This window comes from Moschus berezovskii, chromosome 3 (genome assembly GCF_049115385.1).
Source record: "Moschus berezovskii isolate FMDL1 chromosome 3, NW_MosBer_1.0, whole genome shotgun sequence".
Lineage (NCBI taxonomy): Eukaryota > Metazoa > Chordata > Mammalia > Artiodactyla > Moschidae > Moschus > Moschus berezovskii.
The window spans coordinates 18,348,235-18,372,513 of NC_142462.1; the positions used below are offsets into that span (position 1 = coordinate 18,348,235).

At 39.1% G+C, this 24,279-nt stretch overlaps 1 protein-coding gene across 9 annotated transcripts in view; it reads left to right on the forward strand.

Moving 5' to 3' along the window:
- The window catches only part of PPP1R9A (protein phosphatase 1 regulatory subunit 9A), a 351,250-nt gene that overhangs the window by 259,437 nt on the left and 67,534 nt on the right, over positions 1-24,279 (forward strand). For all 9 annotated transcript variants that reach the window (XM_055420445.2, XM_055420444.2, XM_055420449.2 and 6 more), the window contains one exon: positions 12,914-13,069. In XM_055420445.2, the coding sequence (XP_055276420.1) occupies positions 12,914-13,069 (156 nt within the window). The remainder of the gene's footprint in view (positions 1-12,913; positions 13,070-24,279) is intronic.

Here is a 24,279-nt window from a genome sequence, read left to right on the forward strand (position 1 = left end):
AGTATTTTGCTGTGGAAACAAATATATATGGTAAAGAATTTAAATCATTTTCAAAGCAGTCTGTCAAAAGGCCTGAAAACCATAGTCTTAGAGGATCATCACAACAAGGACACACAAAAGTGAAAGCATGAGTTTGAGACTTGTGGTTTCAGCTTTTATTTGCAAGAATTTGTTTGTTGTTATTGTTTATATGTTTTTTGTAACCAAGAAGCTGGGCTAATATTGGGTGAGCTCAAGAAAAAAAAGACCAGTTTACCTGCAGAGTATATGAAAGGAGAAATGGTTAGAAAGTCTTCAGCAGAGTAAACTGAATAATGTTATAGAAGCTTCAAAAATCAGCTGAATTTCTAGGCAGTTTTTGAAATTAACACAATATTGTAAAGCTTCTATACCCCAATAATAATAATAATAATGATTGGTAAACAGTTCTCTCCAGGGCTCTAACATTTCTGAGGCATTGACTACTCTTTTTTCTAGACTATCTGTTCGAGTGCCTTATGATTATACAGTGGAAGTGACAAATAGATTCAAGGGATTAGATCTGATAGACAGAGTGCCTGAAGAACTATGGACGGAGGTTCATGACATTGTACAGGTTTGGCCCTAACAGAAGCAGAAGATATTAAGAGGTGTCAAGAATACACAGAAGAACTGTACAAAAAAGCTCTTCATGACCCAGATAACCATGATGGTGCCCCTAGAGCCAGATATTCTAGAATGTGAAGTCAAGTGGGCCTTAGAAAACATCACTCCAGGCAAAGCTATTGGAGGTGATGGAATTCCAATTGAGGTATGTCAAATCCTAAAAGATGATGCTCTGAAAGTGCTGTACTCAGTATGCCAGCAAAGTTGGAAAACTCAGCAGTGGCCACAGGACCGGAAAAGGTCAGTTTTCATTCCAATCCCAAAGCAAGGCAATGCCAAAGAATGCTCAAACTACCGCACAGTTGCACTTATCTGACACACTAGCAAAGTCATGCTCAAAATTCTCTGAGCTACGCTTCAACAATACACCAACCATGAACTTCCAGATGTTGAAGCTGGTTTTAGAAAAGGCAGAGGAACCAGAGATCAAATTGCCAACATCCATTGGATCATTGAAAAAGCAAGAGAGTTCCAGAATAACATCTGCTTTATCGAATATGCCAAAGCCTTTGACTGTGTGGATCACAACAAACTGTGGAAAATTCTTGAAGAGATGGGAATACCAGACCACCTGTCTTGCTTTCTGAGAAATCTGTATGCAGGTCAAGAAACAACACTTAGAACTGGACATGGAACAACAGACTGGTTCCAAATCGGGAAAGGTGTATGTCAAGGCTGTATATTGACACCCTGCTTGTTTAACTTCTATGCAAAGTATATCATGAGAAATGCTGGAATGGATGAAGTACAAGCTGAAATCAAGATTGCTGGGAGTGATATCAATAACCTCAGATATGCAGATGACACCACACTTATTGTAGAAAGCGAAGAAAAACTAAAGAGCCTCTTGATGAAAGTGAAAGAGGAGAATGAAAATTTGGCTTAAAACTCAATATTCAGAAAACAAAGATCATGGCATCTGGTCCCATCACTTCATGGGAAATAGATGGGGAAACAGTGGAAACAGTGACAGACTTTATTTTTTTGGACTCCAAAATCACTGCAGATGGTGACTGCAGCCATGAAATTAAAAGATGCTTGCTCCTTGGAAGGAAAGTTATGACCAACCTAGACAGCATATTAAAAAGCAGAGACATTACTTTGCCCACAGAGGTCCGTCTAGTCAAAGCTATGGTTTTTCCAGTAGTCATGTATGGATGTGAGAGTTGGGCTAAAGAAAGCTGAGCATAGAATTGATGCTTTTGAACTGTGGTGTTGGAGAAGATTCTTGAGAGTCCCTTGGACTGCAGGAAGATCCAGCCATCCATCCTAAAGAAAATCAGTCCTGAATATTCATTGGAAGGACTGATGTTGAAGCTGAAACTCCAATACTTTGGCCACCTGATGCGAAGAACTGACACATTTGAAGAGACCCTGATTCTGGGAAAGATTGAAGGTGGGAGGAGAAGGGGACGACAGAGGATGAGCTGGTTGGATGGCGTCACCGACTCAATGGACACAATTGAGTAAACTCTGGGAGTTGGTGATGGATAGGGAGGCCCAGTGTGCTGCAGTCCGCGGGGTTGCAAAGAGTCGGACATGACTGAGTGACTGAACTGAACTGAATCAGTGACATCACCTTTATCCTGGAAAGCATTCTGGTTGACCTCAGCTCAGTGGCCAGTGTTTTTATGGATTATAGAATTGCCTTCACCCGTAGATTTCTCCCTTGTGGTCCCATTCCTGGTCTGTAAAATCACTGATATCTCCTCCTATATTTGAGGATATAGTGGTGTGGCACTAAAGGCGCTGATTCCACTGGTACCTTAGAAAAACTCAGTTGAAGAATCTTAAAGAGAAAGCCCCTGTATTTCTAAAGTAGACCTTGATGGTTTATGGAATTTGTTTACCCAGTAGGGTCTGGAAGCCTGGGGAGTATGGTCAGTCTCAGAACTGCAAGTTGGTCTCATTCTGCTATTTGGAATTCTTTGAATAGTAGTTTTAATTATATGCTGTAGGAAAGACTGAATAGATTTTGTCTGGCCACTCTTGGCCACATGTATCAATGTAGTCAAGGGCATGCCATACTCATGGGAAGATTCATCAGATACCCAGATGGTACAGAAATGAGGGTGAATATTATTGGAAAACAATTCCCCCAGGGCTCTCTCACTTTTCTGCATGTGTTGTAGCAGAGGCACTAATGGCCTTTGTTTCAGATTATTTTTTCAATGATATTTTACATAGTGAACAGCCTTGGAAAATAGAGATAGTATCTCCCGTTAAGGTAGGTGACAGACTTGCTTATCACCTTTGATAAAAAATTTGAGTTTTCTAAGCTCAGAATTCTTAACAAAAGATTTTTATGTTCATACCCTCTGCTCCATTTTTAGACCATGACAGAATCCTGGATTTGATCTTTGTTTGGAAGCCATTTCTTAGTCTTAGAATCAAGACTTTCAGAACCATCAAATTTTGTTGGTTCCTTTTCTGTTCAGCTGTACTCTGAGTTGATCTCTAGTCATCATATTTTACTATAAGCAGTAGAAAGAAAGCAGACAGTGGCTTCAACACTTTGTTTGGAAATTTACTTCTCTAGTTCACTTGGTTTAGTAGGAGTATTTCCTATGTCCTGCTTCAGAAGGTGATAATGTGGTTAAGCTTTCTGCCACTACAGTGTTTTCAAGACAATTTAGGCTGCTTTAACATACTCTTCAAAATCCTCCCTTCTTTCATTCCAGCCTGATTCCAGACTTCCCCGTTTTCCTATATTTATTACAGCTGGGCTGTGCTGTGCTGAGTTGCTAGTCACATCGACTCTTTGCGACCCCATGGACTGCAGCCCGCCAAGCTCCTCTGTCCACAGGGAGTCTCCAGGCAAGAATACTGGAATGGGTTGCTATGCTCTCCTCCAGGGGATCTTCCCAACCCAGGGATTGAACCCAGGTCTCCCACACTGCAGGCAGATTCTTTACCATCTGAGCCACCAGGGAAGCCCCCCTTTCTATTGTTCTATAATAAATTACTACCAGAACGTAGCAACTTAAACTAAGAAACACTCACAGATTACAGTATCTGTATGTCAGTTTAGCTGGATACCTCTGACTCAAGATGTCTCAAAGCCAAAAGTAAGGATGCAGCTACCGCTGCAGTCACACACAAATGCTCAACTTGGCAAAGGTCTGCTCCAAGCCCACTCATACCTGTTGACTGAATGCAGGACATCCACTTCCAACTCGGCGGGCCTCAGGTCCTTGCTGGCTGTTGGCCAGAAACAGCAGTTTCTTGTGATAGGGGCCTCTCCATAGGACCACATACAACATGGTGAATTGGCTTTCAAGAGCAAGAGGACAAAAGAGATGCCAGTCACAGGTTTTTGAAAACTAATCTTAGAAGTGACATGCCGTCACTTTTGTTGTATCCTGCTTGTTAGGAGCGAGTCTCTAGATGCAGTGCCCATTCAAGGGAAAAGGTTATAGAGGTCCATGGGGAAGGGATCAATGGGGCTTATTTTAGAGTCTGCCTACCATAGTGGTAAAGAGCTTTTAAGGAGTATACTTTTGAAAAGGAAGGGGGCGGGGAGCTAAAGAAAGCTTTACAATTCTGTAAAATCTAATTCTACTTTTTGAATGGTCTACCACAATTACTAGAAAATTTTAAGAAGGGTTAAAGATGAGTTTGAGTTCTTACAGAATATTGTACAGGCAAATCTTAAATCTATCTGGTCAGAATTTTAGGAGGAATAATCTGCCTGCTTTCAGGAGCTGAGTGTCTGAAGGCAGGGAACACAAGAGGCGTTATCAGTAATAGAGATAGAGATGTTAGATGTTTCTTGATTTGGTGACTAGACAGTAAGAATGGAGTAAAATTTCAGAAAACATTCTGAAAACAAAGATAAAATTTTGAATGACTTGATAAATGAGAGAAATGAATATATATCTTGAGCCATACATCATGTTGGATGTTTTTCATATTTTATTTCTTTGAATCCTCTCAATACCTATGAGACGGGAATTTTTCACACCATTTCATGGAAGAAAAGATCTCAGAAGACACAAGCTAAATGACTTGCCCACTGTCACACAGCAGTGGTATTGCTTTTTCTCTTTTGGGGCCCTGGTCTCTCCAGCTCCCAAGCCATGCTTTTTTTTGTTATACTGTTCTGTGGCATTGTCTTGGAGAAACCGAAGACAGTGGAAATAATCATAGTCCTGATGATTATCATAGTCATCTAGTCATTTAGCATATTCTAGGCACTGTGATTAGAGAAGGCAATGGCAGCCCACTCGAGTACTCTTGCCTGGAAAATCCCGTGGATGGAGGAGCCTGGTGGGCTGCAGTTCACGGGGTCGCAACTGAACGACTTCACTTTCACTTTTCACTCTCATGCGTTGGAGAAGGAAATGGCAACCCACTCCGGTGTTCTTACCTGGAGAATCCCAGGGATGGGGGAGCTGGGTGGGCTGCCGTCTCTGGGGGTCACACAGAGTCGGACGCGACTGAAGTGACCTAGCAGCAGCAGCAGAAATTCTCCCAACAACGTTATGAAGAAGGTGTTATTATTCCCAGTGATATGAGAAGGGACCAAATGGCCCAACATTACAAAACCTGCACACACAGAAGTCAACTGACAGAACACTGAAAGAGAGATGCCTTTTCAGAGATGGGGATGCTTTTGCTGAAAGTCATCTGGATGGTTGGCGCAGACTGAGGAATTTTAAACATTAAAGTGTTAGTTTGAGGTCTTTCTCCTCCAGAGAAAAAGCAACTCTCTTCTGTCCTCCCACAGAACTGAGTCTGAAAATATATATATAACCAAATTCAATGCCAGTAAACAAATTCCAACAAAAACTGCATAATTAAGGCTATTTTTATGATTAGCACTATTTAGTTTCCCTGAATTTACCAGAACAAACATTGCCTCAGCAAAAATGACTACTAATGGCTGAACCTAACAAGAGAAAATTCCCAGAAGGGTCATTGAGGCCCCAGCTGCAGCTGTGCTTTCACCATATTTCTTACTTGAAAGCTGAGAATCAACAGGAAAATCAGACTCTACCGTGCTGTGTAGATGTGGCTAAAACTGTATTAATTTATTCAGCAAACATTTGTTCAGTGCCTACTACATGCCAAGCAGTGTGCGAGCCACACTGGAATTACAGTCATAGATTATACCTGGCATTCTCAAAGAATTTGCCACTGAAAAAAGTTGTTGGGAGAAGGCAGATTAAAAAACAGCCAAGTTTTATGGGTGAAGTACGGCACATCACAGAAATATTAAGAGTCTTAAAGAAGAGTCATTAAGAGTCTGAAAGGCAGCAGCCTCATAAGATGTGCTAAGCAGATGGATATTCATTTGGACCATTAGGGAAGGAGGGGCGTCAAAAAGGGAGGAGAAGAGACCTGGAAGTTTGCTTGACCTTGGGTAGAAGCTAGTACCTACTCCAGAACCGAGAACGCCAGAAGAGGAGCAAGTTAAGGAAAGGGAAAAGTTTTACTTCAAAAATGACTGTTTGCTTTTAAAAGATTCGTGTGGCCAGGGTTTCTAGGACATTATATTTGTGAGACCAAAAGCAAACACATGTCTGGTTACAAGATTTGGTAAAGCTTTACCCCATTGCTAATGTGGGATAAGTACTGCCACCAGCAGCAGTGGTCACTTATTTTGAGTATCTGCCATGTGCCTGCTTTGTGTTGAATATTCTGCAGGCACCATCTAACTAAATGTCATGAAAACCTTGTTACTCTAAGGAACTATTTTTATCCTCACTTTATGGATGTGGCAGTTGAAACTTAGATCTGAAAAGTAACTTTACCAACATCAAGAGCTGAAATTTGAACCCAAGCCCAAGTAATTTCAAAACCAAGTTTCTTTAATTGGTCTTTGCTACAACAGATACTGTCTGTTCCTTTCTAAAACCTATACTGAGATCTACAGCCCTCCTGAGTATTCAAGGCTCTACTGTGTCTACATCCTTCTGGTCCCTCTAGAACCACAAGAAGAGACAGAAGCTGTCAGTTGTACTTAATATTGTAATTATGAATCTTAATAAAATATTAAATCCTCCGATGGAATATGAGTATAAAGGAAGGTGTATCTATGAAAGCAGATAAAATTCTTTGTAGAGATTCAGAGAAGACTGGTAGCTCAAGAAACCTAGATTGAAAAGGAAATACAAAAGAGAAAAGCTATAAAAATCTAGAGGAATTTCACACTCATTTTGCCTTGCAAGTGTCTTTTTCATCCATTTTAAGACAGTGCATTAATTCTTTGGAGTATACACTCTGGTTCTGGTTTATATAACAAGGAGTACATAAAACATTAGTCAGCACACCTGTGATCCAAGCCTTTTGAAGGAGACTTCTGTGCGCTTGCCCAGGGTGAGCATACTATGAGAGCAAAGAAGAGGACGAGAACTTCGGAGCTCACTACAGGAGGTGCAAGTCTTCAGAGTGAACTGAAGGATAAGGTTCAAAGATGCAGACAGTGAATCTCAACACAACAGGATGATACACCAGGGCTTTTGGTTGGAGAGAAATGAAAGGAATGTATTTCCATCTATTTTTCTACAAAGCTTTAGTTCTGTAGACTGCAAACAGCATAGCATAGAAGAAAGAACATGGGCCATGGGATATGTTAAATGTGTAGCTTCAGGAACATAACTAATTGATCTTGAGGAAAGTTTCTGAGCCTCAGTTTCCTGAAGTTAACATGGTACAGTAATATCAGACAGTTTTTAAAGAATGTACAGTGTTGGGCACATAGTAAGTTACAAAAAAAAAAATCACTGTTCTTTTTTTTTTACCCTTTTGGGAGGCTATTTAAAAGTATACGATGTTAGTCAAGAAGGTAGATAAGATGATGAAATGGCAAGAACTATTCCTGCCTCATTTAAAGTGTATTTGCAAGTTGGGACAAAGAACTTTTAAAAGTTTCTGTTTACTTAAAAGATGTTGAGTATTTTCAGAATAAAGAGATAAAGAGAAGAAGGATCAGGATACCAATGGAAACACTTTGTTGTAGGAGTTTTGCGGGTTACAACATTGTCCATTTTCCTCTGTAAATGTCAAATTCAATCCAATTTAATTTTGAGATTTATGAAATTCTGTATCAGCCCATGTAATTTATGTTATTTTCTGACTAACCATAAAAGTAATTTCCATTTTCCAAAAAGATAAAAGAATTAGAAGAATATATATTCTGAGTCTACTAAATATAACTTTTAAACTTCCAGGTGTTTATGGGGTTCTGTAGTAAATCCACACTTTATTCTAAAGCCTGTTTAGGATGGGAGTGATAAATAATCAACAAGAGAGAATGTCAACATGTTTTAAAACACTATATCCAGAGTTTCTGATAAATAATAGTATAATAAAGATAGTAAAATACATATCTTATCCTCAGGATGCTTATGAGATTAATTAGAGAAAACACTAGTAAATGGAAAGATGAAATGAAAGATAACAAATTTTAACAGAATTGCAGGCAGTTTGGGTATTGAGAAGGAGATTGGCAAAGTAAAAAAAAATAATTCTTAGTGACTTACATTTATAAAAATAATTTTAATGACTCAAAATGGATAACAAAGCGAGAATTGTACTTAGAGGTGAGAATTGCATATACTGTTCAAACCCTAATCCTGTTATTCACTAAAAGGAGTGTTAAAAAATTAATGTGATATAATGCTGCCTTCTCATCAAATGGCTTTACAGGGCATTTTCTTGATATGATTGAAAACTTCCTAGCAGGTTATAGATATTACCAAGTAACTGCAATTGGCATTCTTGGATTCATTTTTTTAAAAATATTTTTCAAGATCCTGTTATAGGTTAGGCCTCTTCCTAGGCACATATTTATGTTCATTCCCTTAAACATGGTGAAGAAGTATCTATTTTCAAGCTGTTAAGCAAAGGAGAAAAGGAAAGATATAAGCATCTGAATGCAGAGTTCCAAAGAATAGCAAGGAGAGATAAGAAAGCCTTCCTCAGTGATCAATGCAAAGAAATAGAGGAAAACAACAGAATAGGAAAAACAAGAGACCTCTTCAAGAAAATTAGAGATTCCAAGGGAACTTTTCATGCAAAGATGGGCTCGATAAAGGACAGAAATGGTATGGACCTAACAGAAGCAGAAGATATTAAGAAGAGGTGGCAGGAATACACAGAAGAACTGTACAAAAAAGATCTTCACGACCAAGATAGTCACGATAATGTGATCACTGACCTAGAGCCAGACATCTTGGAATGTGAAGTCAAGTGGGCCTTAGAAAGCATCACTACGAACAAAGCTAGTGGTGGTGATGGAATTCCAGTTGAGCTATTTCAAGTCTTGAAAGATGATGCTGTGAAAGTGCTGCACTCAATATGCCAGCAGATTTGGAAAACTCAGCAGTGGCCACAGGACTGGAAGAGGTCAGTCTTCATTCCAATCCCAAAGAAAGGCAATGCCAAAGAATGCTCAAACTACCGCACAATTGCACTCATCTCACACGCTAGTAAAGTCATGCTCAAAATTCTCCAAGCCAGGCTTCAGCAGTATGTAAACCGTGAACTCCCAGATGTTCAAGCAGGTTTTAGAAAAGGCAGAGGCACCAGAGATCAAATTGCCAACATCCGCTGGATCATGGAGAAAGCAAGAGAGTTTCAGAAAAACATCTATTTCTGCTTCATTGACTATGCCAAAGCCTTTGACTGTGTGGATCACAATAAACTGTGGAACATTCTGAAAGAGATGGGAATCCCAGACCACCTGACCTGCCTCTTGAGAAACCTGTATGCAGGTCAGGAAGCAACAGTTAGAACCGGTCATGGAACAACAGACTGGTTCCAAATAGGAAAAGGAGTGCGTCAAGGTTGTATATTGTCACCTTGCTTATTTAACTTATATGCAGAGTACATCATGAGGAACGCTGGGCTGGAAGAAGCACAAGCTGGAATCAAGATTGCTGGGAGAAATATCAATAACCTCAGATATGCAGATGACACTACCCTTATGGCAGAAAGTGAAGAGGAACTCAAAAGCCTCTTGATGAAAGTGAAAGAGGAGAGTGAAAAGGTTGGCTTGAAGCTCAACATTCAGAAAACAAAGATCATGGCATCTGGTCCCATCACTTCATGGGAAATAGATGGAAAAACAGTGGAAACAGTGTCAGACTTTGTTTTTTTGGGCTCCAAAATCACTGCAGATGCTGATTGCAGCCATGAAATTAAAAGACGCTTGCTCCTTGGAAGGAAAGTTATGACCAACCTTGATAGTATATTAAAAAGCAGAGACATTACTTTGCCGACCAAGGTCCGTCTAGTCAAGGCAATGGTTTTTCCCGTGGTCATGTATGGATGTGAGAGTTGGACTGTGAAGAAAGCTGATCGCCGAAGAATTGATGCTTTTGAACTGTGGTGTTGGAGAAGACTCTTGAGAGTCCCTTATACTGCAAGGAGATCCAACCAGTCCATTCTAAAGGAGATCAATCCTGGATGTTCATTGGAGGGACTGATGCTAAAGCTGAAACTCCAATACTTTGGCCACCTCATGAGACGAGTTGACTCACTGGAAAAGACTCTGATGCTGGGAAAGGTTGGGGGCGGGAGGAGAAGGGGACGACGGAGAATGAGATGGCTGGATGGCATCACCGACTCTGTGGACATGAGTTTGAGTGTACTCCGGGAGTTGGTGATGGACAGGGAGGCCTGGCGTGCTGTGATTCATGGGGTCGCGGAGAGTCGGACACGACTGAGCGACTGAACTGAACTGAAAGGAAAATCATCCAGTCCATTCTAGGGGAGATTGATCCTGGGTGTTCATTGGAGGGACTGATGCTGAAACTGAAACTGCAATACTTTGGCCACCTCATGCGACGAGTTGATTCACTGGAAAAGACTCTGATGCTGGGAAAAGTTGGGGGCGGGAGGAGAAGGGGACGACCGAAAATGAGATGGCTGGATGGCATCACCGACTCTGTGGACATGAGTTTGAGTGAACTCTGGGAGTTGGTGATGGACAGGGAGGCCTGGCGTGCTGTGATTCATGGGGTCGCGGAGAGTCTGACACGACTGAGCGACTGAACTGAACTGAAAGGAAAATCAAATCGTTCAACTCTTAGGTTTAAAAAGTGCTATGCTGTCATCAGACCTTAAATTTAACTTCAGATTTTATTGAGTCATTCATGATATTTATCAAATTGATATGATATAGAAGTGAATTTTATATACCTAGCTTAGGCCTTTATAATTGCTTATAGTTGTAACTACAGGGTTAAGAATAAGTGCAGAGTTTTATGTCTCTAAATCAGAACTTTCAGCAAGGTATCTTGAGATCATGTACTTGTCAGTCTTGCTACATTTCTGTTCATTAACATCACTTGGCTTCATCAAGTACCTATTAGTTCTAAAAATATGTATAAACAGAAGATGAATTAATGTATAGAATATCACACACACACACACAAAAACAGGTCTGGAATTAGGGTCCTTTTCAGGTTTATAGGAACTAATCATACCACAAATGGAAACTCTCTGGGAACAACTAGCCCCCACTGTTCAGCTACCTTCCCTCCCAGTGCCATTGACACCTAGAATGATGTTTACAGTTCAGATCATTTCAGACTGGTTTCTAAAGACTCCTAGCTGATAAACTGTACAGTTTCAACATGGAGGCCAGCCACTGCTTTCTCTCTCAGTCAAGGCGTCTCTGATTATTTTTTTGTGGGGGAAACGGAGTTCTAATATGTAACCAGTGTGGAAAGCCACTGCTCTGTATGAAATATCGTGAGCTTACTTGAATACACAAATGTCTCCAAAGTCAAAGTCTTCATGGTAATAGTCTCTGTGTGTGCAGGAAGAGTCAGTATGCTGCGTCATCCTTTGTTGTTCATCATGCTCAACGGCCTCCAGAAATTGTGTGTACGTCTGGACACTTCATTTTAAGAGAGAAATTTGAGACCCTGGAGAGATGTCAGTGTACAGGCAGAAAGACAATTACAGAGATTGGGACCTAGGAGGAAATTGCAGTTATTTTACTTTGAAAGAGAGATTTCAGAATGGCAATAATAATGATCTTTCAGAAGTTAGGAATTATTACACTGAATTAATGACTGGATTTCCTTCATTTGCAAACAGTCAAGTAAATACAGTTTCAAGTTTAGCAGGAACAATTTAGTGTAGAACCAAAATATAAAATAGCAGTCGGATACTAAGCTTCTTTAATCAAAGAAATAGATCACTTGTACACTATGAAATGTTTTAAAGGCAATATGAATTCTTATCTGTTTTATACTACCTGAAGGAACAGGGGTGAATTAAAGAAACTTTGTTTTTCAAAACTGTGAATCAGTGATTTATCTTCGAATTAAATCAGAAGGTATAGATCTCAAACAATTAACCTGGTACTGCCAGGAAAGGAGCCACTTTCTAATCATGTTAAGGAACTTAGTGGTGAGGAAGAATATATATTCCAGGGGTCACAAACTCAGATACCTACAGGGGCCCACGGGTATCATGAAGAAGTGATGCTAACAGCTTAGTATAATGAATTATGGAACTTGTGGTGTATTAGAGAGTGTGTGACCCATGTAAACAAACAACCACTGCTGACTCTGACCAGTGGTTCTCATGTCATAATGTGCCTGTATTGTCAGATCTTTGATTCTGTCAAAAAAAAGAAAAACTGGAAACTAGAATCTTAGGTGACATTTTTTTTTTAATCTTGTCAAAATGCTCACATTTATCAAAGTAGTACTAAACAGGCAAAGCAATGTACCCATGTGGGCTGTAAGTTAGAAACTTTCAGTTTGCCCTTTAGGTCACTAGTTAACCACCACGTTAGTTAAACAAGCAAATGAAGCAGAGTTGATTGAACTCTAAAGCTTAGGAGAATGAATCCACCAGACTTTTTGGTAAGGCTTAAATAAGGTCCCTTCCAACTCTGTGAATCTTTTGACCTACTGTTTCTTCTTCTCTGCTGTCAATATTGGGTGACATAATGCATTACAGGTGGTAGGAATTTAAAGGAATTAACTTTTCTTAGCAATGCAATTTTCTTTAGTAAAACCATCAAATACTTAGATTTAAAATAGTTTGTTGCTTCACTAAAGATACTGCTGATGCTGTTAGATTTTTAGGAATGCACTTATATACGTCATAGACCTGTCACTTTGGATCTTTGAACTAACATTTGTAACCCTAGCTGCATGAGGCATGCTTGACTCAAAAGCCTACTTACACTTTTACCACTTGGTGACATATTTTATTTCTCTTTTATAAAATATTTTAAAAATAATCCACCTCCACATGAGTAATAACAGCTGGGTTTCTAAAATTCCCTTCCTTTTAGACAGGAGAATATGCCACAGATGAAGAGGAGGATGAGGTAGGGCCTGTTCTTCCTGGTGGTGACATGGCCATTGAAGTCTTCGAGCTGCCTGAGAACGAGGACGTGTTTTCCCCCTCAGACCTGGATACAAGCAAGCTCAGTCACAAGTTCAAAGAGGTACGTTGCCGATCTGCAAAGCATTTTTCTCTACCTGTCCATTTCATTATTAAGTATATACTTTTGTTAGAAAAATATATTAAGAATAATCAGTTTTCAAAAGAAAGCCTTTCAATTACAGATTGTCCAGAATCTCATTGAATTTCAAGGGAAAAGTTAAGTAGATCTCATTATAAAGTCATTAATTTAAATGCATTGTTAATAAAATCATTATTTGTCATGGTGACAGTTTCTAACTTGTCCATTCCATAATTTCAAGCTACAGCTTTAATTTTCATTTTTTGGTGATAAGTTCAGGTTGTATGTTTAAAGCTTTATGAAAGTTTCGGGAGCTGATTTCCTCAAAGGCAGTGATTGGTAAAAAGGATATTTTTTTTTTCTTTTCCTAAACTAGACAAGATTCCAGCAGGGATTAGATGGTATTCCCAAGTGGCTTAATTGAAGAAAGTTCAATTTCTTGAAAAAGTTCAAGAAAAAACAAAAACATTTTTCTTTAAACTTTTGATTTTATCTTAGAATATGGTTGAATGAACTTTGAGCAGAGTTAACAGAACTACCAAGTGATATTACAGTGCACAGGGAGCAGCAACAGCAGAAGCTGATACCATCTTTTGACTTAATAGGTGAAGAGGGAAAGAGAGAACCTTTTTTTGAAGGCGGGCCATTCACCATCTGCAGCTTTGTAAAGATGCAGCCACTGCTAAAACTACAACTTGGGAGTGAGGGTGATAATATACCAAGACCCTCCTCTCTTCTGGCTAATGCCGCCCATCAGTCTAATCCAGGTAGGATAGCCTGGGCGATTCAGTCCTGAAGCAGGAGCTGTCAGAAATGGACCAGGATCCCGAGGGAGTGAAGGGAATGTAGATAACCACAAAACTCTTCTTCCAGATTAACTTCTCAGAACCTCAACATGTAAAACAGAAACAGTGATGAATGCGTCCCCAGGCATTTCACTCTCTGTTGTTTTGTGGAACTTCCTCCATTGTTGAAAACAAAAATATGTCATTATTTACAACCTCCCTGCAATAAATAACTCTGAAGCACTGAGGCTTGAAAACCACTGTTCTGTGGTTACTAGTCTCTTAGGGACTTGACCCCACTTGGAAAGCATATTTTCCTATTCAAGAAAAACAAGGTTGATAATTGCAGATTTCAGATATCTAATTTTGATGTGTTAGAAACAGGAACTTTAAAAAACTTTTATTTATTTATTTATTTATGGCTGTGCTGGGTCTTCGTTGCTGCACGCAGGCTTTCTGTAGTTGTGGCAAGGGGGGCTACTCTCATGAGGATGCGTGAGCTTCTCATTGCAGTCGCTTCTCTTGTTGCAGAGCAGGGCTTTAGGGCACCTGGGCTCAGTAGTTGCTGCTCCCAGGCTTAGCTGCTCCACAGCATGAGGATCCTCTGGGACCAGGGATGGAGCACGCCTCCTCTGCATTGCACGGTAGATTCTGAACCACGGGACCACCAGGGAAGTCCACCAGGGAAGTTTATATGTTTTCATGTTATACCTGAGACACCTAGTATATTGACTTACTTTTTTAATTCCTCATGACAAATTTGTGAGGCCAGTGCCAAAGTGAATGTACTTTTCAAACATAAGTTTTTATTAAATAAAACAACTTACGTTCATTATAGGGTTTTGGAAAGTACAGATTTGTATAAATGCCCAAAAAATCATTCATAATCCCAATATCGTGGTATTTGATATTATAGGATATATACTATGTTAAACTCCTGCTTTTGACACTAAAAACTGTATTTTTAGGATCTTCCCATGTCATCAAATATTTTTCCAAAAATGATGCTTATTTACTGTTTATCTTATGAATCTTATATGATTTACTTCACCCCTTGTTTTGGAACAGTTTCTCTGTTTCCAGTTCTTTTAAAATTATTAAAAATAATATTGTAACAAATATTACATTTTCCTTAGGATAATTTCTTACAGTGGAATTATTAGATTACAGAGTATGAGTATTTGGGGGACTTGTACTTAGTACCAAGTTGCCACCAGCATGGTTTTTTCTTGGTAGTATAGAAATGTGTTGTCTCCCAATGAATGTGTTTAGAATGCCCATTTCTCTTCCACATGTTATTATTAGATTGAACCCTTTCCATTTATATAGTTCACTGAGTCCTTCAAGCAGAATACATGGGTTTTCCAGATGATGTATGACTATTCCTAGTTCTAAATCAGACGCAAACGTCTTGGTGACAATGAAGTACACTATTATATGGTGATCAGAATTCTCTTCCAGTAGAGTAGCAATGCCTATCTTAGGACCATTTCTTATAAAGGCTTTCTAGATTAACTGATATCTTCAAAGAACAATGCAGAGAAGTAGCCAAGTGGAAGTGGTATAATCTGTTTCTCCTCAGCTCTGATGTGGCCTAAAATTACATATTATCTGAAGAGTAGATGAACGGTTTTTCTTTAAAAAATCTTCCTTGAATACTGTAACTTTCAATCTAACTTTGAGACAGTGAGGACAAGGTTGTGTTCCCTGGCAGAAGTCTATTAACTAACTTGCGTGTTGCTAGGTGAGTGTGATCCCAACTCTTTGGAAGATAATTGAGCTGGAATTAGAATACATGTTTTTGTTTTTGTTTATTTTTAATGGAAGTTAAAGAGCTTAAAAAGCAGAAATAGTAAATAAAGGTTATAGCCTCCATTTTCTGAATTGAGCCAAGTACTCAATACTCCATAAATATTTTTTGAAATGGACTCCATAGTGCAGACAGCTACATGATCTAGACTGGGGGTCAGCAAACTATGGCCCATTGGCCAAATCTGATCCACTGCTTTTTTTTATAAGTTTTACTCAAACGCAGTCATAGACCTTCATTTATATGTTGTTATTTATTATTGTCTATTTGTTTGTGGCTGTTTTAATTCTACAGCAATAAAGCTAACTTAATTGCACGGAAACCATATAACCTCTAAATCCTAAAGTGCTATTTGCACTTTTATAGAAAACAGTTGCTAACATTGGTGTAGGTTGCTCTGTGATCTGGAACCATTCTTTGTAACATGGCTGATTTAGTAACCAAATCTGCATTTTTAATTTTGGCTTTTAAGAATTAAACGTTTGTCACCACCTCTAAAACAGGCAAATACTGTATCACCTCACTTAAAATCCTTCTATTCTCTTTTGTTTTATATTTAACGTATGAATATATTCATTTGTTCAGGGGTTTACCACAGAGTATCAGCTGCCTGGCCCTCTGTGTCCTGTACGCTGCCACAGCGACAGTTTTAAACTTCTTTATGTGATTAACATAACATGCCCAAAATTATGCACAGAATCTGGGGTGGAGGTGGGAGAGTCATTTTGTGTTGGAGTCTGTAAAAAAATCTCATATTACAGGAAGAGTTCTCTTAATTATTTCAACCGAAAGTATATGTTATACTGTTTGGGCAAAGCACATTATACTAACATTCTCTCGGTCATTCCTATTTTTAGCCTATTATATATCTTGCAACTGAACTCTAACCTCCTCTATTTTCTGTTGAATATTTTATCCAGTCTTTGCACAGTTCTTGGGATATTCTTGGTGGTTAAATATTTGGCAAATGAATGGTATCAAGCATATACTAGAATTTGTTGTATAATACAAGACAGCTATTTAATTTCCCAAATAGTTGACAAGGGGGCCAGCACATTTATTGAATGCTCATTTAACCGTTTCCTTCTGGTTGGAAGGCCAGCATTATTATCTGAAGTATTTGTCTTTACACTCTGGACTGCCTTTCACCTTCATACTCTGTTTCATTTTCTCATTAATCATTGGTGCAGTAATGTTAGAATATATATAAAACATTAATGAAATAAATCAGATCCATCTAACTCTTCTCTTCAAAAATTCCTGTACTTTTCAAGTTATTCAAGAAAACCCTTGAATCATTTTAACTCCCTTGAAGAAACTTCTTTGCATTTTTTATTGTAATTTCGTTAAGCTCGTAAATTAACTTGCAAAAAACTGGCATTTTTATCACATTGACTCTTTTAATCCAAGTTCATGGAACATATCTGTTTAATTAAAGTCTCTTTCTGACCCTCCCTCAAATTTTATAGTCCCCTCTATTATGTAAGTGTCACCTATAAGTAATAGGAAGTCTGAACCAGAGTGGATTAATCAAAAGCTGCCACAAAGGTTATATTAGCTCCAATATAAGTAAAGAAGTCTTCTTTATTTTCCTACTTTCAGAAATGACTTTTGTAAAAGAGACTTCAGTTCAGTCGCTCAGTCATGTCCGACTCTTTGTGACCCCATGAATCACAGCACGCCAGGCCTCCCTGTCCATCACCAACTCCCAGAGTTCACTCAAACTCATGTCCATTGAGTCAGTGATGCCATCCAGCCATCTCATTCTCTGTCGTCCCCTTCTCCTCCTGCCCCCAATCCCTCCCAGAATCAGTCTTTTCCAGTGAGTCAACTCTTCACATGAGGTGGCCAAAGTATTGGAGTTTCAGCTTTAGCATCAGTCCTTCCAATGAACACCCAGGACTGATCTCCTTTAGAATGGACTGGTTGGATCTCCTTGCAGTCCAAGGGACTCTCAAGAGTCTTCTCTAACACCACAGTTCAAAAACATCAATTCTTCGGCGATTAGCTTTCTTCACAGTCCAACTCTCACATTCAAACATGACCACTGGAAAAACCATAGCCTTGACTAGACGGACCTTTGTTGGCAAAGTAATGTCTCTGCTTTTTAATATGCTATCTAGGTTGGTCATAACTTTCCTTCCAAGGAGTAAGCGTCTTTTAATTTCCTGGCTGCAATCAGCATCCGCAGTGATTTTGAAGCCCCAAAAAATAAAATCTGACACTGTTTCCACTGTTTCTCCATCTATTTGACTTAGTGACTTATAAGATCAAAATTTGTGTTCCCTGAAAGTTTTTTAGTACTCAGCTATGAAACCATATGTGCATTTGTGGAGGAAGATTTTTAGAATACATTTTATAATAGCTATCACTCTTTTCAAGTTTTCAAATTTTTCTTGGGCCATTTCTCAAGAAATTCATATATTTCCTCTAGGTATTCATATCTATTAACTTATATGTTTATAATATGGCTTTAAAATAGTGAAATCTTTAGTATCTATAACTAGTTATGTTTTTTATTCTTTTTACCTTTGAACATGCTCAATTTTTTCTTATTTTTTTTCTAGAATTTATCTGTCAAGTTAGCTTTACATTTCCATTTTTTATTTTTAAATTTAAAAATACTTATTTTTTCCTACCAATATCTTTATTTTTTCTCCTGTTTTATTTTTTGGTATTTATCAGTTGCATTCAATGCATTTATTTTTCTGATAACCCTTATATTTTGACAAGTATATTTAAAGCTATAATTTGTTTCCTGAATATTGCTTTAGCTATATGCAACTTTTCTCTTTAACACAAGAATTATTTACTGGTATATTTTACTTTCCACACCTATCTACTTTATTTTGCTATCCTTTTGTTATTGGGTTCTAATTTTATGACACTGTTCAGAAAACATATTCTGTATAGTAGCTATTTTGAATTTTCAAGACTTCTTTTGTAGTTTAGTTCGTAAATAGTTGTATTTAAATATTCCTTATGTATGTAAACATCACACATATTCTGTACTTTGATATGAAATTTATATAAGCATTAAATTTATATTAATAAGATTAATAATTCAGTTCAGTTCAGTTCAGTTCAGTCGCTCAGTCGTGTCCGACTCTCCGCGACCCCATGAATCACAGCACGCCAGGCCTCCCTGTCCATCACCAACTCCCGGAGTACACTCAAACTCATGTCCACAGAGTCGGTGATGCCATCCAGCCATCTCATTCTCTGTCGTCCCCTTCTCCTCCCGCCCCCAACCTTTCCCAGCATCAGAGTCTTTTCCAGTGAGTCAACTCGTCGCATGAGGTGGCCAAAGTATTGCAGTTTCAGCTTTAGCATCAGTCCCTCCAATGAACATCCAGGATTGATCTCCTTTAGAATGGACTGGTTGGATCTCCTTGCAGTCCAAGGGACTCTCAAGAGTCTTCTCCAACACCACAGTTCAAAAGCATCGATTCTTCGGCGATCAGCTTTCTTCACAGTCCAACTCTCACATCCATACATGACCACGGGAAAAACCATTGCCTTGACTAGACGGACCTTGGTTGGCAAAGTAATGTCTCTGCTTTTTAATATACTATCAAGGTTGGTCATAACTTTCCTTCCAAGGAGCAAGCGTCTTTTAATTTCATGGCTGCGATCAGCATCTGCAGTGATTTTGTTGCCCAAAAAAACAAAGTCTGACACTGTTTCCACTGTTTTTCCATCTATTTCCCATGAAGTGATGGGACCAGATTAATAATACAAACACACAAATGTCTTCTCTGTAGCATGGCTTAGATTTTGTGGTTTGATGTACCAATTCTGAAACGTATAAGTTAAAATCATCAGCTACAGTTTCTTTCTTCCTATAATTATAGCAGTTGCAGTTTTATATATTTTAATCTTTGTTGTTAGCTACACATATGTTCAGGATTACTGCAACTTTTCAATTTGTTGTAACATTTCTCTTGTTTCTAATGACACATTTTACTGCAAATTCTATTTTGTTTGTAAAAATTCAGCACTGCCTTTCTTTGGCTTCATGTTTGCTGCAGGGCATCTATTTCTTCCATCTCTTTATTTTCAACCATTCTGTATCCTTTTCACAACTGTGTTTCCTTTAGTCAGTTTAGTCGCTCAGTCGTGTCCGACTCTCCACGACCCCATGAATCACAGCATGCCAGGCCTCCCTGTCCATCACCAACTCCCGGAGCTCTCTCAAACTCACATCCATCGAGTTGGTGATGCCATCCAGCCATCTCGTCCTCTGTCGTCCCCTTCTCCTCCTGCCCCCAATCCCTCCCAGCATCAGAGTCTTTTCCAATGAGTCAACTTTTCTCATGAGGTGGCCAAAGTATTCCTAAATCTTACTGTTATACTACTCTAGGAGTCTCTGTCAGTTAATTGGTCAGTTTACCCCATTTATATTTAATTATTTTAATATTAGAACTTACATCTACCACATTATTTCATAATTTCCAAGCTTCTTTTTGTTTTGTTTTTATCTTTTTACCTGCTTGCTATTAGATATAACACTTTTTCACCTGGTGCTTAACAGTTACACATGTTTATTCTCCTCTTCTCGAACAGTTACTCTCAAGTAGCTTTGACTCCGACTTAGGATAGTTTCATCCAGCAACATGGAAAGCAGACCAGCAGCTATGTCTTTACCATTTAACAAAACAATAGCCTTAACATGCATTCATCCACCTCTCCTCCCCTCTAATACTGACACAAGAATAATGATTAACTGGTTTTAACATTTTAATTCACCACCTTTTTCCCTAAAGTTGTTGTTGCGCAAGCTAATTGTTTTGAACTAGCACTGCATACTGTAAAAGGAAAATCTAATGACAACAGCCATTTGGATACTTGTATTACTTTAACCTTGTACTTTAAATTTTTTATCACAATTTCTTAAACTAGGTCTCCTTTCATTTTTTTCTAATCTGTTTTCCTGTTCTAGGTTCATGTTTATGTTTTCATTGTAGTCTAAGAACATTTTCTTCAGCTTTTAATTTTTTTTCAGTTTCTGTTTCTTTAGAAACACTGTCTTTAGTATTATCTTTTTACCTTTCTTTTCTTCTGTTTTTCCCACTCCTGAGATTGTCCTCACATGTGTCCTCTCATCTCACTGTTTCAACTCTCTGTAGCATTCAGTGTGCTTTTGACTTCAAGTTTATGTATGCTATTTTAGCACTTCTAAAACGAGTTAATTCTTTTAATACATTTTAGTTTCTGTGTTCTCCATTCATTTTTCATGCTTCGTCACTTTCTCTTCATCCTGGTATTCCGTAGAGTTACCTTAAAATATCTTTTTATTTACGGGATACATTATTTTCACAGGTTTACTTATTTGAATTTTCAAGTTGATATTCTCGTTTCCCTGATCTGAAGAATTTAGTAATAGGCTTAGTTTTGCCTTTTTCTCATCTATCTTGAATGAGGCCAAACCCATTTTTGTATCCAATGTTAATCAGGAACTTTTTACTTTCTGAAACCACAAATCCCGTTTCTGGACCTCCGTGAGGAGGACATGTCTGTGTGCCTGGTTTCTAGCCTGGCTGCTGCTTTCTGGCAGCCTTTCATCTAAAGCAGTTCTCTGTACTAAGGCGCGATGTCCAGATCTCACCGTGCAGCTCTGTAAGTTAAAAAAGGTTATTCCTTGCTCTCAAAGCACTTACTGGGACTGCCCCGTCTGTGTGGCTGCACTTCGGGCTCTGGAACTGGAAGTGCGCAGCGTGCCACTGTCAGCCGCCTTCCCGCGCTCTTTTTCTCAGGTAGCGACTGCTGTCTGAGTGAAGCGTGGGAGCGCCTGCTGTGAAGACGCTCCAGGAGCGACAGTAGAGCGTGCCTGCTTCCTCACTGATAAACTTGCTGTCTCAAGCCCTTAGTGAGAGAGGCACAAGGCACCTCCCTGTCTTTGGACTGAAGATAGTGAAGCTTGGATAGATTTTTCTCAATCCAGCTTCATGACTCACATTCTAGTAACAGTTGTTTTTAGTTTCAGTATCAGTTTGGTTGTGAGTTTTTCTTTTCTAATATGATTTCACTGGAAATGTAGTGGAAAGTAGGAAGAGACTGAATCAGAAACTGCTGGCCAGGTACCTTATCAGTGGACTGTCCAGTGCTTCCCCTCCACCATTCCTTCTTGAGAGTCATAAGGATTCAGTTCAGTTCAGTCGCTCAGTCGTGTCTGACTCTTTGTGATCCCATGAATCACAGCACGCCAGGCCTCCCTGTCCATCACCAACTCCCAGAGTTCACTCAAACTCATGTCCATGCCATCCAGCCACCTCATCCTCTGTCGTCCCCGTCTCCTCCTGCCCCCAATCCCTCCCAGCATCAGAGTCTTTTCCAGTGAGTCAACTCGTCGCATGAGGTGGCCAAAGTATTGGAGTTTCAGCTTTAGCATCAGTCCTTCCGATGAACACCCAGGACTGATCTCCTCTAGAATGGACTGGTTGGATCTCCTTGCAGTCCAAGGGACTCTCAAGAGTCTTCTCCAACTCCACAGTTCAAAAGCATCAATTCTTCGGTGCTCAGCTTTCTTCACAGTCATAAGGATTAGCTCCCAAGATAAACAGTTCTGTGTTTATCTGGAGGAAAAAAATGGAGTCTAAAAAATATATTATTTTGCCTACTTAAGCCATAGAGAATCTATGAAAAGTAATGTAGAAAAAGTTATTAATGCATTAGGTAATAAAGTTACCTTTACGGAACTGCCCATTAATATGTCAAGAAAGTAAACAATTGTTACGTACTTAACAATAAACAGATATTTATTTTAAAAGGAACTGTAATTATAGGCTGTCACCTACATCCAGCACCGTCGCCATGAATAACCAGTTTATGAGCACTTCCTTAGAGGGTGACTTGGTAGAGTATGTCGCTCTATGCTGCATATACTGCAATTAGTGTTGCCATTCAAATTAGCTTGTGACAGCATTCAGTCAGCTGATTTCAACTAGTTTTGCATAGTCTGTTCCCTGAGAAGAACACTTTGGTTAATGTAAAGATAGGTACCATTTATAAACCTTTGAGCAGAAATTGTAAAGAAATATAGCACAGCTTAATTTTAATGGCACCAAAGTACAGGCAAGAGCGGCCCTGATTTCTTCTTTTGTAGAACTTACTCTGTCATGGGTAAGACAGGCTACAATCACATGATCACAGATATAATTGTAAAAATTCTGATTCCAATGCTGAAACCACTTCATAAAGTTGTATGCAAATATCAGTTATTATTTTGCCCTTGTAAGAACGAGCTTCCCAGGTGGCTCAGTTGTAAAGAATCAGCCTGCTAATGCAGGAGAAATTGGGAGACACGGGTTGGGAGACATAGGTCAGCAGGATCCCCTGGAGTAGAAAATGGCAACCCACTCCAGTATTCTTGCCTAAGAATCCCATGGACAGAGGAGCCTGGTGGGCTACAGTTCATGGGGTCACAAAGAGTCAGACTGAGCACACACACCACCTCCACCAAAATAAGAACAGAGAATGTGAAATCTCCAGTACTAGAGAGCTCTTAAAATATTTCCTGCAAAGGTAACATATTTCCTTTTCAAAGAAAAAATGATTTACGTGCCTGTACAAGATAAGTAAAGAATGCAGAAGTTCAGTCTTATAATGTTTATGCATAAAAATGTTTCTGCTTCCTGTGCAGTTATATTTGGATATATTGATTCAGTGATATGAGTATATGTTCTGTATTCATCTGTTTGAAAGAAAGAAACAGAAGATAAACACAGCAGGTATACCTGCAGAATGTTACATGAGAGCTGCTGTTCTTTGTAAGAGTGCATGTGTTTATTTGTACTGTAATCCTGGGGTGGATATCGATGGCATTCATGTTCAAGAGGACAGAAAAGATGAAAGAGATTGGCCTTATAGACATTGACCCGCAGTCCTTAACCTTTTCTTTTTCTTTATATCCTTTCTTCCCAAGTCGTCTTTCCAAACCTATATTCTCTGAAGCCCAGAAGTTCCAAGAGGTATTTCAGGTTCTGTGACTATTAAGCAGTTATGTAGACCCTGCTTCCTGCAGTCAGCTGTTGTCTGCGAACCCTTATACCTGTACTTTGGAAAGGCTATTAAACATGGAAGGAGAACTGCTTTAGAATAAGAAAATTCAACTTTGTGTTTACTGTGCTTCTTTTGTCAAGCCACTGTACCTCTTTGAAAAGCAGTTTCCTCTTCCTCATGAAATGGAGGTATCCCAGCCCCACGTCCTGCCCACTTTGCCAGGGAGGCAAGGGTCCAAATTTGGAGAGATGACACATAGGCCAAACCCGCTGGTCATCCAAAGTTCCTGAGTGTTTCTCACGCATCTGGAAACTTCCTTCAGGAGGTGGTATTTATTAATCTCCTCGAAGTAAGTGTTGCAAAGGTGGATTCTATGTAGCGTTCATGTATCCTCAGTAACTGGCAGTGTCTGGCACGTAGCCTCATTCAGTAAATGCAGGTTGAATAATGCCTGAGAAATTTCTAAGTTCAGTGACTAAAAGCAAATGATTGAACACCATGTTGTATGTAGTATGAGAATACTCGGACCCCAGACGTGACCCATGGTTTCCAGGTGGAGTCTTATTTTCTCCCCTGAGAGGTGACAGTGATCACAC